Below are 14,525 nucleotides of genomic sequence, written 5' to 3' on the forward strand. Positions count from 1 at the left end.
GCCAGCATTCTTGTGTGTAAATGAAGAAACAAAAGTGCCTGTGATTACTTGGCGAATATCCTCATTGTTTCAAGTAGTATAATTTTGTGGGAAAACTAAGAAATGTGATGCAGATCGCTTAAAATTAAACCTTTACCAGTAGGTAAAGTGGCTGCTATGAATATTACTGTAATGCTTATGGTGTTCCCTTTTCTCTTGTGCAAAGAGTTACGATATCAAAAATGTATCTCAGTAATCTGGAATTGAAAGGGGCAGGAAGGGCAATGTAGTTCTGTGTTACTTCAAAATAGCCTGGTGTCCTCAGGTCGGATTGCACTGCAGCTGTACTCACAGGTGTGTATTTCCAGCTGACAAAAATGGAGGAAAATTGGTGTGATGAAATGTGTACGGATACTGCTACGTACTTAAAACCTGAAATGTTATTTTCTGTGTAACCACCACAAAGGAAAAAAATCATTTGGACTGTGGTTAGGTAGTAGATTTTTTTTTTTCCTTAATCTTTCAGGTTGGGTTACTTTTTGTTGCCTTTTCCATTATGACTTTTATATTATACTAGTGATTCAGTGAATCAAACATCTGTAGTAGCTTTTGGCTTTGAGCTGTTATCCTATTTTTTGTAAAATTGTGAGTTGAGGTTTCATAGACTAAGCATTGGACTGGGAGGCCATCTGGGCTCTATTTCTGACTCCCTAGATCCACTCAGTAAGTAGAATTGCTTTTCAAGCTAAGTTAGCCAGGTTTCCTGCTCAAATGTGAAATACTTTCACATCTGGTGTGACTCAGCACTGCTGAAAAGTGTGCTGAATTGGCGCATTGTAAGAACTTCTGTAGTATGTAAGGTACCATCATACGAATGCTTTGATATTAGGTTCTCTGCACCTTGGTTTCCCCATATGTAGATTTAATAAATTATACAGATATATGTTAAGAGTGCATTGAATAGACGTATCCTCCTGAAACCATTCTGTGTCCCTGGTAGCAGCTTGATCCCTTTCTCTAATGCCACTTCAGACCCTGCAACCAAAATCAGCGCGTGCGTGCGTGTGCTCTAGCTCTGTTGTCTGGTGCCTCTTTAATCTTATTAAAAAAACATTGGCTGCTACATACCTTGCACTCTCCAAGCTGCTATTTTAATCACTGGGTGGCTGGAGTGGGATGCGGCTTTCAACATTAGCCTGAAATGCTGGCAACCAGGAGTCCCTGTGCCCAGACTGACCAGGATTACTTCGGGAGATGCCCAAGGTGTGCCTTAGCAAGGGCTGTCACAGTGGAAATCATATTTGCTGTATTGTTTCTGTCCTCTAGACCACTGAATCCTTCCATATATAACTCTGTAAATGTACAAGTTTGTTTTTCAGGGAAAATAGCCCTTAGCCTGTATCATGTGACTTCCCCAGGACAGAACACAAATTTTACAGGAGAAAGATGAGGAAGGATTTCCATGTAAACACAGAATTTGTACTTGAGACTCTTGATGTATGCTGTTTCTATCTCCTGAGATTCAAATTGTTTTCTGAATAGGAATGCTCATACCCACTCATGTTTTAAAAGTGGCATTTTGTGAGAATTTCTTTTTCGGCTCCTTCCATGTGATCACTTGCATTTTCTGGGTAGTTTGTGAAAAGATTTGAAACATATCCTGCTTGATAGTATTTTCTAGTTTGCTCCACTTTATTGTCTAATTTTCAGCTGAAGCTGGGAGGGGGGCACAGTATCCACAGTATCAGCCAGACCTGCCTTTACTTCAAATTGTTTTAATTAGTTTGATAGCCCAGCTGATTCGGTTTAACTGTCTGTCCTGCTAAATGCTGTACAGCCGCAAGTTGCTTTCTGAAGGCCTGTTCCTTGTAATGACTGGCTTTACACAAGGTTTGAAAAATTGAAGTAGTGGCATTATAAGCTTATATTTAGTGCAGGCTTAGGAATGGTTCTGCCTTGAATTAAAATTCTTAAATTTGCTAGTATGGACTTGCTTTCCTTCTCAGCTGGAATTTGTTTTATTAAGTAGCTCACGTGGCTTCTCTATTTCAATGGAGTGGTGGGTATTTTTCCTGTCATTTTGGAAGTCGGAGTGCAGGATTCATGGTGGCATTCCTATGCTTGCCTGTCATGCAGTTCTGCATGAAACTGGACAAGAGAAACAGCAAAATCGGCCTCTCCGGAAAAGTTACCTGCTGAATTTAACAAGATAACTGTAAACAGGTGACCACTTTTATCACAGACCACAATAAAATGATTAATTTACTTGAAGATACTGAAAATCTCCAGTGTTATGACAAAATTGAGGTATAGTTTTTCAGCTGCTGCTTATCCTAACATTTAAAGTGCCCTAAACAAATCCAAACTAAAAATGAAGTTTTAAAATACTTATTTTTCGATAGGTAATTCTCCTGTTTGAATTAATATATCTATAGGCCTCATTCTGCTTGTCATTAGGTGGGTGGTAGAGTCAACAACCGGATAGCGGGCACCTTCCCCCAAAGGCTTCTCGCAGAGTTGAAGGTGGGCGGGGCTGCCCTGACTGGGACCAGTGACACCCTGACTGGGACCAGTGCTGCAGCAGGTGCCAAGGTAAACGTGCCTGCTGCTCCCATGGGTGGCCTCTGGTGGCCAGGGCATCTCCTGAGGCTCACGGGGTTTGTCTGTGGTGCATCTCGTTCAAGCACTTAACCAGCTCCCACTTGAACCTGTGTACAAGTTTTGCATCCTCTCCTTTGATAACATGTTGTCGCTTTTTGCTTGCTTTGAATCCGGCTCCTGTGAGTTTCATTTGTTGAGTCCTGGTTTGTATTGGGAAAGATAGTGAGCAGCCGTCCCCAACATGCCCTCATGGTATTAACAACCTCCATCATGCTTGTGTATACAGAGGGGCCGAACTGCTTATCGTTTACTCTGATTTTCACCTGAAATTGTGTATAGTATGAAGTTCTCATTTATGTGTATTTAAGATTGACTTTCTTTCAGCCTTTTTTAATGGTGTACAAGTCCTGTTCTGATTTACTCAGCGAAGTGTTGGTTTCCTTTTCTGTTTAGCAGTAGAAAGACCTTTATACTTAGGCAGTAGGGCAGTAAATATCTGTGCAAAATTACACAAGCAGAAGAAACTCCAGAGCTTCTGTCTCCCCACCCCCTGCACGCTTTTGCAAGTACTGAAAGCAGCTACAGAGAACACTTACAAGAGATTTGGTGTGTTGAGGGTTTTTCTGGCAATGAATATGTAATTTATTTTACTGTGATACTAAGAATGTTACGATTAGCCTTGTATCACTTGAATGAATCATGGAACCTGAGTAAAGCCGTAGCTTTGGAAATGAGGTAAGACCTGGAGCTTGCTCTGACTTGTTCTGGTCAGGGCCATGAGTCAGGCTTTTTATCCAGAAGCAGAGCTTTGAGAAGCTGCAGGGATGGCAGGCAAATATTATTTAATAGGTTAAAAAACCCACAGCACATTCATGAACTTCTGAAGACGGCAAAGAGGACACACATTATAACATAAATTTATTTCTGAATAAATTGCAACATTAAGAACTACTGTACAGAGAAACTGCATCACACTGTTACAACTCCGTCATGGTATTTGTGCTTTGTAGGATAAGTAAACGTTTATTCTATCACAGCAAAAAATTTATACGGACAACTAACTGTATTTGGTTTAAAAATAAATACACTTTCCCATTTATGAACTTAAACAAAGCACTTTAAGTCTGTAGTACTTGGTGCTTGTTATTAACTTCCAGCCTCAGAAACGCTGAGCATTCAGAATTGCCGCTCATGTTAGCGGGAGCTATGGATGTTCAGCAATTCTTAGCAGCAGGCCCAGTGACTGCACAGTTATGTTCAGTGTACGCAATAAATTGACCCTTACCTTGACAGTAAAGTCACCTTCACTGTTTCGTATGTTCTGCACAGTAGATGGAGAATTACTCGTGTTAATGTTCCACGTTAGATTTTGATTCGCTAACAATTTGCGTTTCATAACAAATGAGTGATGCAATCATGCAAGTTTAGGAATGGTTTTAAAGATAAAATTGAGAATATGGCTCTTTTTCATAAATTATTTAAAACTACTTCAAAATTTTCAAAAATATTTAGTGCAAAAGGATAATTTTTTTTTTTTCCCAAGAAATATTACAGAAGCATATATTGTTATATGGAAAATAAAACATCTCTTGAATATTGGAAAAAGCAGGCAGATTTTCTATTATGCTATTTGGGTAGGGAGAGATGAAAAATAAGTATTTTCAAAGAAACAAACTGCAGAAGAGCTGTGATGTGATAAGTTGTATTTACCTTTAAGTTCAAAACCAATCTCTTTGGCAGAGTCAAGAGAATGTATCATTAAGTACATGATACTAACAGATCATCTCAACAAGACAATACCATAGTATATCTTATCAAACAGTTATATAAATGTTATAGTAACGTGAGCTATCGCATACAGTCCAAACGCTTATATCCAAAATGAACAAGTATGCCGAAATTTTAACAATCATTCTGCTTTCTTGTAAGCTATAAAAATTAACATTAAGATTTTGATGATAAGATGGTTCTTATTTCAGATATGCATTTCTTCGCCTTATTAGTGATTTGATTAAAATGAAAACAGTATTTTTTTTTTTTCCCCACTGCTTTTAACTGATATGTAGCATGTTACATAGGGCTTGAAATAGAAGCACTTTACGTAACAATTGTACTATCATTACTCCCTCTTACCAGGTAGGGACACTGAGGCACGGAGGTGAAATGACTTGCCTATCGTGGCAGGTCTGTGATGCGACAGGGCTCAGGACCCGTGGCCCTGACTGGCAGAGCTGTGTTCAGGGCTGTGCCAGGTGTAGCTATACTGAACTGCGCTGCCTCCAAGTGAAAAGGAATAATTTATTTTTTTTTATTTTTTTGTTTTAAGGGGAGTAACTGAGAGTCTAGATTTTACTTCCTTGAGAGCACAACAGGAATCGGGAACTGCTATGGAAGAAAAATTATCACGTGGAAAGAAACTGTGTTTTCAGCAGCTTCCCGCTGTGTTGTCTAACTGCAAAGGTGCTAAGTGTTCAGAAGTTTTTAACCCTTAGCAGACTATGGGGAGTTAAAAACAATTTGTTATAGGGACATGGGTGTGTCTAGGCATCCTGGAACATACGCTGGTTCTAATAGTTAAACTGTACAAATATTGGTGTTTTAAAACTGAACGTTGGTGTACTATCCCATTTTAGCTGATTGATTTAATTGAACTGATGAAGATGGAACACATTAGATAATTAAGCCTTTACTGTGTAGTCCATTAATTCAGAAGGCTAAAAATCCATCCCCTCCTAGTACAGTACATCCTATAGCACAATATGTCAAGAGTCTCTCGTGATACAGAAAGATACAATACACCTTGGTTTCACTGCTCCTGGTTCAGTTGTGGAACGCACGTGTGCTGATTCTGTAGAGTTTGTATACTGTTGCTCGTTTTATTCGGTGTTGTTTGGAAATCACAGCATTACACAAGCCACTGTTTATTTAAACTGGAATAAAACAAAAATTCTGAACAGGTGAACTTTCTTAACCCAGTTCGAGCAGCCAGTCGAACAGGCTCGGTGTCATCTCTCTGCCTTCCTCGCTGAGCTTGCAGTACTGCACCACGGCATGAAAAATATCCCCCACTTTCCAGCACTTCCGTTGAACTAATTGCACAACATCCAAAAACTAAACAAAAAACCAAAACAGAACATGCTTAGGATTTGGTTAACGTTTTGCTAAGGTTTTGTTAAATGAATACACCCAGGGTGCTATTAGAACATCCTTGGTAGATGCACTACTATATGAGGGAGAGGACACAATTCACCGTGCAGAAACGTAAAGGTTCTTTCTATTTATAAAACTTCATTTCTGAAGTTCCATAGCTCTGCAAAGACTGGTCAGGTCTCGTGACATTTTCTAAATTAGCTGCTGTCATCAACTATTTTTTATTTATTGCAATGAAAGTAAGAACAGTGAAAGTGAGCTTGATAAAGGATCACAGCTTTGTTATCGACAGCTCACTGTCAGCATAAATGGAAGTGTGACCATCCATTTTAAAGAAAATATAGCTCCTCGTTACTATTAGCTATATTTTAATTTATATTTTCTGTATTTCCACATACACATCCCATAGTATTTTAAATATTCACATAGTACTGGCGAGAGGGAATTCTGGGTAAATTGTCACATGAAGACATTTATTACAGTTGTGGTTGAATCACAGAGAGTATCTATATTTGATCTTGTTTTAACTTCCGGATAAACCAAAGGTTAAATATATGTTCTTAAGCAGCTGTAAAAAATCCTGAATTTTGTCCACTTTATACTTAATAATGGGCTCACAGTGTCATACATCTGGTCCCATCTTTTTCTGCAGCACATAAATGAAAATCAAAGCTTTTCATTTCTTTGAGTTTCACAATCAATATCTAATTAGCTTGCTGCTCCTACGTTTCCAGTTTTAAACCACACAAGAAAATATTGTATGTCTCTAGTTAGTGTAGCTGTTTGCTATTTACATGCTGAAGCCTAAACTTTTAATATGTATTTTAATGATATTTAATAGGCACGCGATTTCCAAGAGCACTGTTGTAGGCAGGATGTGCTTCATTATTCTCTAGTGTATTTTTGCAATTGAATTAACTGTTTGCCAAAGCACATGGGTAAAGCTGACAGCTGTTTCTTTAATTAGATGCAATTTGGACCGCTGCTGCTGAATGCATTTTAAATTATGTTTATGATTCCCAAATGCATGTACTCAAGAAAATCAAACAATATCTCCGCTACTTAAAACGATCTTCCCATAAAAGACCAAAATACTGATTTGTAATACTTTTTTCGTTAATTGATTTGAAAACCATGACACTTTGGTAAGCCTTAAGGCTTGAGCTGTTCTTGGTGATCTTGGAAATGGGGCTGTTTTGGTCATTCCTGAAATACTGTGGGTGGCATTTGGTGGTATGTACAGTGGAGCACCGACTACTCATTCAGGAACAGAAACGGTTTGTGCTTCTTGTGACCATGTTTGACTTCAGTGCTGCTCTTGGTGCTCTGGCTTGGACTAATAGCTCAGAAGGTTTCACAGTTCTGGTAGTCTGATCCTGTCTGCCTCTCCCTGAAAGTAGACTTTGCTTTCAAAATGGTGGCTGGCAGAGGCAAAGCTATGCCTGGGCTAGGAGTGCTGCCACACACAGCACTTTTTTATTGCTAAGCCAGGGGAGGTGCTTCATAATTTCCATGCAATGATGCAAAATATTTCAATCAGTTTAATTTTCCAAGTAGCAGATGTGTGATAGCAAATATGAGTCCACTGGAAAACACTGGTTGGTCACTGCCTGGACTAGAGCTGTCTCTCAGGGTAGTAATAACATAAGGGTACGTCTACACAGACGGGTCTGTTTAGTCTCATTATGTCGGACAGTGCACCTGAGCCAACAGGTTATTGCTGTTCTGCAGTGAAGTCACTTCTGTACATTTGGGCGGTGGGCAGCAGTCCTCTCCTGCCAGCATGACGTGACTATAAAGCCAACGCATCTGTCCACGGCAGATCTCACCTAAATGCACAGGAGGGGTCAGGACCCTGTGGCACCCTGTGGTAGCCCCAGCTCTAACTTTATGAACAGCCAGGCGCAAGGTCCGACCTGCCTGAGGCTGCCCTAATCAGTGCAGCAGGCAAGCCAGAACCTGCGTAAGGGCTAAAAAATTTCAAAGCTGGAAATCTTAAATCCAACTTTTACCTCGCATCATAGTCAGCTTTTACTGTCAGCGAGTAGAACTTTGTGTGATGTCCACATGCATGAGATACTTATTTTTTGAGCTACCTGCATAAACGCCATGTAAGCTATCTGTCTGCAACCCTTCCAATGCAGCCACGTACAGGACGCTGAATTCTGCCTTGGGCACTGATGCTTAATGACCACTAATATGAAAAAGCAAACTGATTCATCAAAGCATATTATAGAGGCTTTGGAGAAGGTCTCATGGTGATACTGTTTCTTGTGCCATAGACAACCTACTAAATATTTCACGTACATTAAATTCTGACACGTTTAACCCTCTCCTCCCTTTCTTAATACACACTAGCATTGCCATCTTGCTGTAATGATGTTTTTGCATCTGCTTTTAAGCTCAGTAACATATAAATCATAACTGCTAATGTGATTAAAGTGACTTAATAGTACGCCCAATTCTGTAAATACTACCTTTTCAATTCTGTTTTCCTGAGATTTCTTAAAGTAGATGGTTGGAATTCCAAGTTCAGAAGCAGCTATCCACTGCAGGGTGGCTCGCAGCTCTGCATCGGGGCACTCTGGTTCCAGATCAAAGTTTATCACCAGTAGGTCCTTTTGACAAGCAGCTGTTCCCACTGAAAGCCCAGCAGTACTTTCTGGAAAAATATTCTCAACAGTTACTGTGCAATTACTTGTGTTAACTTCAAATGTGTGTTTTACTTGATATGGTTCAACTTACCTTCTGTATTTTCTGTCTGTTCTTTAAGGAAAACCTTTTCTTCTACTAATTCACTTAGAAACAAACAACAACAAAGCTTATTAGTGATATTTAGGAACAGTCTACAACATTGCTTCATGATGGATAAACTTCTCCCTCAATGTAAGACCTAGAAAACTGCAAGAAAAAAGTTACACAGGATGAAAGAATATAATAGTGAATATATTTATGTAATCTGTTACTCAGGAAAAGGTATGGGAATTCCTTTAATAGGATGAAATACTTGAACTGGTTGCACTGTGCATTACAGTTCACCAGGATCTGTTTATCTCTACAGTTTACATAGTGACAAGCAAATGACGTTATGGTAAGACACAGCAAGTCTCATAACCTGGGTGGAATTACTGAACTTCCACTGTCTGCCTTTTTCAGTGCTATTCTCCCCAGCTGAATCTTTTTAAGTCTTGCTTTCTAGTTTTATCTTTCATCGTTAAACACAATCATAACTATCAATGACATCAGCTACTTCTAGTTTTAAATAGATTAGCTGTTTGGATAAACAATTTCTGTTTACACCTTGCAAAAATTCCCAAAGGTCTTAGTTTCTTAGGTACAATCTCTTTCTTAAACTACAGGAAACAAACTCCAGGCATGCGGTCACTGCTTCAGCTTCCATTTCTGAACACAGCAGCCGTGCTCATGTGCTTGTGGCAGGAGAGTGCACATTCACTATTGATGTTGCAGCTGATACACTTGTTCCATCGCTCCCAGAGGGACAGCACTGACAGCACACGCTTCCAGGCGGTCCCATTCTGCGCTCAGTCAGGGGAAATGCTGCAAGCGTTAGGCTTGTTCTGGCATGGGAGGATGCTACTCTTTACCACCCTCACTCACAGGATTTCAGAATCTCCCCCAAGGCTTTAAAGAATTAAGATTATTTATACTTGCGTAGTGGTTATTGCAAGATGTGAGAGGAAAGAAGAAAATGGCAGCATGCATCATATAGTTGTTCATGACTTAGAACACAGGTGCTTAAAAACTTCCTTCCCATCAGATTTTTTTTCCAGTTTTCTGTTTGAATAGCAGATGTACTTTGTGCCTTGACTTTGACTTGTGGAAGTGCAAACTTCTCACGCCTGTTGGCTAACACCTGAGAATAGCCCCTGAAAGCTAACGAGGGGAGGCAGAAATTTATCCCTTTGGTCCTCAGACATATAAGGGAGAGTGGTCATCTTTAGGAATGCCTGCAGAGGGTATTGCTGCCTACTGTGACGATGGGAGTATTTTAACGAGGTTAGTCTCTGAATTGGCAGCACAGAGAGAATCCGTGTACTTCTACAGAAATGTGAATGCCCAGATTTCTTACAAAAAAAGAGCCTCTCAAAAGCAAGACAGTTTAGTACAGTCCGGTAACAAGCTGTGAAGATGTTCTGATATCACCAACTTCACAAAGTTTACATTCCAAGTGTATAGACTGTGATACAGCCTATACGCTTCTGCAGCGGCCATGCCCTGACTGCATCGGGACATTCACCGTCTGGCAGGTTATACCAGGTTGCAGGGTACCAGAATCTTTAGGCAGGTGCTTGCACATCTCTTGATAATTTAATTGATGCTCATTAGAAACATGCCCCAAAACAAAAGGCAAGATGTACTTTCGGCCAAATTATTATTATTATTATTATTGGGAAGAATGCTATTGTATTTTTTCTCTTTGACTTTAATTGATCCTTATCTGACTTGATTTGGTATTACAGTAGAGTTTTGATAAGATTTGAATTTATTTGGAGAATAAAGTTACCACAATGGGAAACTAATACTGCAGAAAACTTTTAGGCAGAGCGATTGGTGGATCCATCCACTTGAGAGATCCACCTGGGTGGGCTTTCCCGTGATCTTTCGCTGTCCAGTGTTATCACTCTGCACAGACACCTGCTTGTGTTTTTTTACCTGAAACTAAGGGCAAGCTCAGCAGCAGCTGCAAAGCAAGGCTTGGCACATTTTAGATGGCATAAACAATTTGCAGTTAAAATTGGACTAAACATCAAGTCTCACTTCGGTGACTACTTACTTAATCATAGGAGAAGATGGCACGTTCTCCTGATAAATTTCCAGGTCCACAATGCCAAGACTGCTAGTTGTACTGCTGTTGCCATTGCTGACAAAGCAAAAGTTTAAATATTAGTGCCAAGCTGCACTGAACGTGTCTCCATACATCTTTTTGAAATTTATTTATGTACAAAGCAAAGTGAGGAGGCTGCCCCCTGTTACGCAGAATTCCACGTGACCGATTGTGCTCAGCAATTGGTTCCCAGAATGAAGCACCCTAATCTGCTCAAAATAATGAGGCTTTTATTAAAATAGTTCTAGATGGAGCATGTCTCAAGTGATGATGTAAACTGGAGAGGAAAAACAAAAAAAGTGGACTATCTTCTTGTGAGTGGCTCATGCAACAAAGATTTGGCCTCGGACAAAACCCAGTCTGCATAAGTCCTTGAAAAGACGGATGATCAGGCACAGAGATGTCCTGGAAAAAAACCTGCAGAGATTCAGCTACCTCTGAACATGGTAACTTAGAGCAAGGCATTTGGTTGCCCATCATACTACTTACCTGTTCGGTGACTCCACGCCTGTAACCTGCAGCAGTGTCCGTGTATTACATCACATCCCAGATACTATCTGGGATCTGATGGAACCCACAGGTACAGTGGTGACCCCTTATGTTTCTGACTACTCTGAAAGACTGAGATTTTAATTAAAGCCAGAGGTCATTGGGACCAGTAGTATGTAGAAGTACTCTCTTTGGCTTCTTCACAAGAATGAAGTATTACATCTGAGAATATTTAGAAAAAATAGTACCAGTTCACTTTATAACATCATCATAAATTTGACAGTGAATGTTTACGTAGATATTGCAATGGTCTCATGAGCAAGTTGTGAATTTGCTGGCTGCAAGTCAATGAGCACAAACAAGTTCTGTATGGCGAGTCAACTTGAACCACTTAATTTTTATGGGAAAAGCAACTAATAGAATTTTTTTCTTACATTATTAGAAGGATTGATTAGACAGTTCCTTTCCCCATCGGCTTTTTCTGAGTCAGTGTCAGCACGCCATGCATTCAGACTTGCTGTAGCAATTTCTGTTTCAATGCAGAGCCAAAAGGCACAACACATTAGCTCTGAGACCAAGGACTTTGTTAAAGGTTGATACCATAATAATGGGATGAATGTTCACCCACACTGACAGACTAGTTTTGTTCAGTATTTTTTCAGCTAGCCAACAGTGCTCTCTGACAGAGACTTCTTCTCTTTCCTGCTTTACTACCGTACTGTCTTCCCTCCTTTTTGTCTTAATACCCAAGAGAGAGTTGTGATTACTTGGCAATGTTTTAAAATCTAATCTAAAAGCACGTGAAGAAAAAAATCCTTGCTCATCTTGAAGTCATGAAAGGGCTGAAGTCAAACTAACATAACTTTATATAAACTCAAACGGCTAGGTAACTTTTTTAAATACGTGTCCTGACTTGAATAGCAATAAAAAGCCGCGCATTGCAATGGGAGCTCTGGAGTTTACACCTACGCAAGGGAACTTGGTCACCCTCCGTTAATCTGCTCCCCTGTGCCAGTCTAAGCAGATCAGGGCTCTGTCTCTGCTCTCAGTGCACAGATACCTGGTGGGAAGAGCAGTCTCATCCATCTCTGCTAAGGAGATGCCAAGAAAACCATTATGCAAATAAATCAAAGGAAAGACCATACCAATTAGCTTGTCCAATGGCCCTTTCATTGTAGGACTGAGGCACTTGAGTGGTGCCAGGAAGATTTTTCTTTGTCTGAATCTAGCTGCTCAACAACAACAAAAAGACCTGGCTGAGAACTAGAATGTGGCTAACTTTACCCCCCCTTTTTAAAAAATAAAGAAATTAACATTGTCATTAGGCTTCCTTTACAGATTCTGAATAAATCTCAAGTGGTTGACCCTCATTCCTGGTGCATGGTAGTCAAGTCGTTGACTTGTCCGAGTAGACCGTATTGTATACTGAGAGGAGACAATAAGGGTACCTCAGGGATCGCTCGCTGAGTTGTAAGTAGCTACTTGTGTCATCAGGATTGTCCTCATCGTTAGCTAGCTGGGACCAGCTGCCAGTGCTTTCTTCACTGCTGCTGAGATGGTTTGGAAATTCTTCAGCTGTTTTTGTCTCTCCCACGATTTCAGCATCGGGTCTGCTCTGAGGGCTGTTGCTAGTAAGGTGATAAGGAAGGCACATTGATATTGTAATTAGACAAATAGTGCCACCGGTTTTCAAGCAATGCTGCTCATTAGAGTCAACCAAGCTGCAAAATTATACAGATGCAGGGGACTGGACAAGTGCATAATTTATACACGAAGCCCAGCTGAGCATACTGAGGTGCTCTTAAAAAAGGATCTTATGACGGCTATAACCAAACACAAAACAAAGTAAGCCTTATGCTGAAATATGCAGAGAAAAGCTTTAACTTGTACAAAAAGATTTTACATGAACAAAGCGAATGCTGACTGCATAGGCCTGTTGCTTAATGCACTTCAGGCATGTGGTATTATGGTTACATGGTTAGTGCAGAATGATGGTGTTTCTTGGAAATATATATTGGTGCTAAATCCCTGTCCCAGTAATGGATGAATACATTTCTTGCCAGGGTTTTCTACCCTGTTGGCCCTGTAGATCCAAAAGAGGTCTGGAAGTAAAAGTAGGAAAGTATTGTGGGTTCTGAATCACTAAGGACTGTTAGCCCTCTGCGTTCCTTAGGACCCTTGCTGCTTAGGTTGGGGAAGGACGAAGAATTCTTTTTCTAGGTAGGAGCGCAGCAGGTAGTCAGAAACCAGACTGAATATGGAGCCCAGAGGGAGTTTAGAAAATACAGGGTTAAAGGAAAAATGCTTTATAATTCTGCATACTGAACATGTCACACACACAAATATGCATAGAGACACACGCTTCCACAAATGGACACACAAATGAAAAGTAAAAACTTCATTTATGGTCACTTTTCAGAGCCAAACGGGAGTGTGTGAGTTACTGTAGGGCTTTTGATACGCAGGCAGAAAAGTATATAATACCCCACCCCCTTTTTTTTTTTTTTTTTGGATGACAAGAAAGAATTAGTTACATATCACTGCAGTACCAGAATAAAAATTAAAGCAAAACTGTAGTTCTGTTATATTTACTGGATGGTCTGCGTTTGCAACGTTGTGATTAAAACAGTGTCATGTGTACTGGCAGCCTTCTGCAGGATCCCACTAGAGAAGTTCTCGCCTTCAGGCTTTTATCTACAGTCATGGCTGGGGCATCCTGTCTTCAGTTAGAGCAAGGGATCACTCCCAAAATTCTATTGCTCCCAAGTAATTAATTTGGTTAAGAATATACTGAGGCAGTATCGTTGTGGATATCTCCTTTTGCCATGTTCTGACTCTCAGGATGGCTGAGAAGTTGCTGCATTAATGCGGGATGCCAGAGGGAGAGGAGCCTGCTGCACGGGGGGAGCAGGACGTGTTTGCCTGAGGACCTCTGCTCTGCCAGGCGCTCAGCATCTGCCAGCTGGCTGCGCCTGTCATCCCCGACCCCTCAGGTGCCAAACTCACAATCTGTAGTAACATGAAGGCCCTGAGCAGCCGAGTCGCAGGGCAGTGGTGTTATTCAGGTTTTTAATACAGGAGAGGTAACACCTAATACATGGTCCCAAATACGAGAGGTTTTTGTGGGCGCTGTTTCTTGGCGTGTTGGGGTTTGTTTGATTTGTTATGCAATTACATATCAGACCAGCGATGCTGTGCACTGACAGCTCCCTACTCCTGAACAGCCAGTTGGAATGGTTTCTGTGTAACTGACAGGACTGGGCCTATTGCACTGCCTACATACAAGAAAAAAATTTTTTTTTTTTTTCTTGCTGAAGACCTCTTCCCCAGGCCTGCATGGGCATGGCTTTTTTATTTTTATTTTTCCCCTGTAACTGACTGTATGTTTGCTTGAATGTTTTGCCTTGAGTCCTATGTGCCTGTATCTACACTCGCAAGTAATTTCATTGGGTAGGAGTGG

General features: G+C 40.5%; 1 protein-coding gene across 3 annotated transcripts in view; it reads right to left on the reverse strand.

Moving 5' to 3' along the window:
• Positions 1-3,476: 3,476 nt before the first annotated feature.
• The window catches only part of LOC119156964 (SPHK1 interactor, AKAP domain containing), a 73,689-nt gene continuing 62,640 nt past the window's right edge, over positions 3,477-14,525 (reverse strand). For 2 of the 3 annotated variants that reach the window (XM_037407435.1, XM_037407437.1), the window contains exons 8-12: positions 12,514-12,693; positions 10,526-10,612; positions 8,476-8,528; positions 8,208-8,392; positions 3,477-5,691 (exon numbers count right to left, since the gene is read on the reverse strand). In XM_037407435.1, the coding sequence (XP_037263332.1) occupies positions 5,548-5,691; positions 8,208-8,392; positions 8,476-8,528; positions 10,526-10,612; positions 12,514-12,693 (649 nt within the window). In that variant the 3' untranslated portion in view covers positions 3,477-5,547. The remainder of the gene's footprint in view (positions 5,692-8,207; positions 8,393-8,475; positions 8,529-10,525; positions 10,613-12,513; positions 12,694-14,525) is intronic. The other variant, XM_037407438.1, reaches the window with a different exon arrangement.

Source organism: Falco rusticolus, chromosome 13, assembly GCF_015220075.1.
Source record: "Falco rusticolus isolate bFalRus1 chromosome 13, bFalRus1.pri, whole genome shotgun sequence".
Taxonomy (NCBI): Eukaryota; Metazoa; Chordata; class Aves; order Falconiformes; family Falconidae; genus Falco; species Falco rusticolus.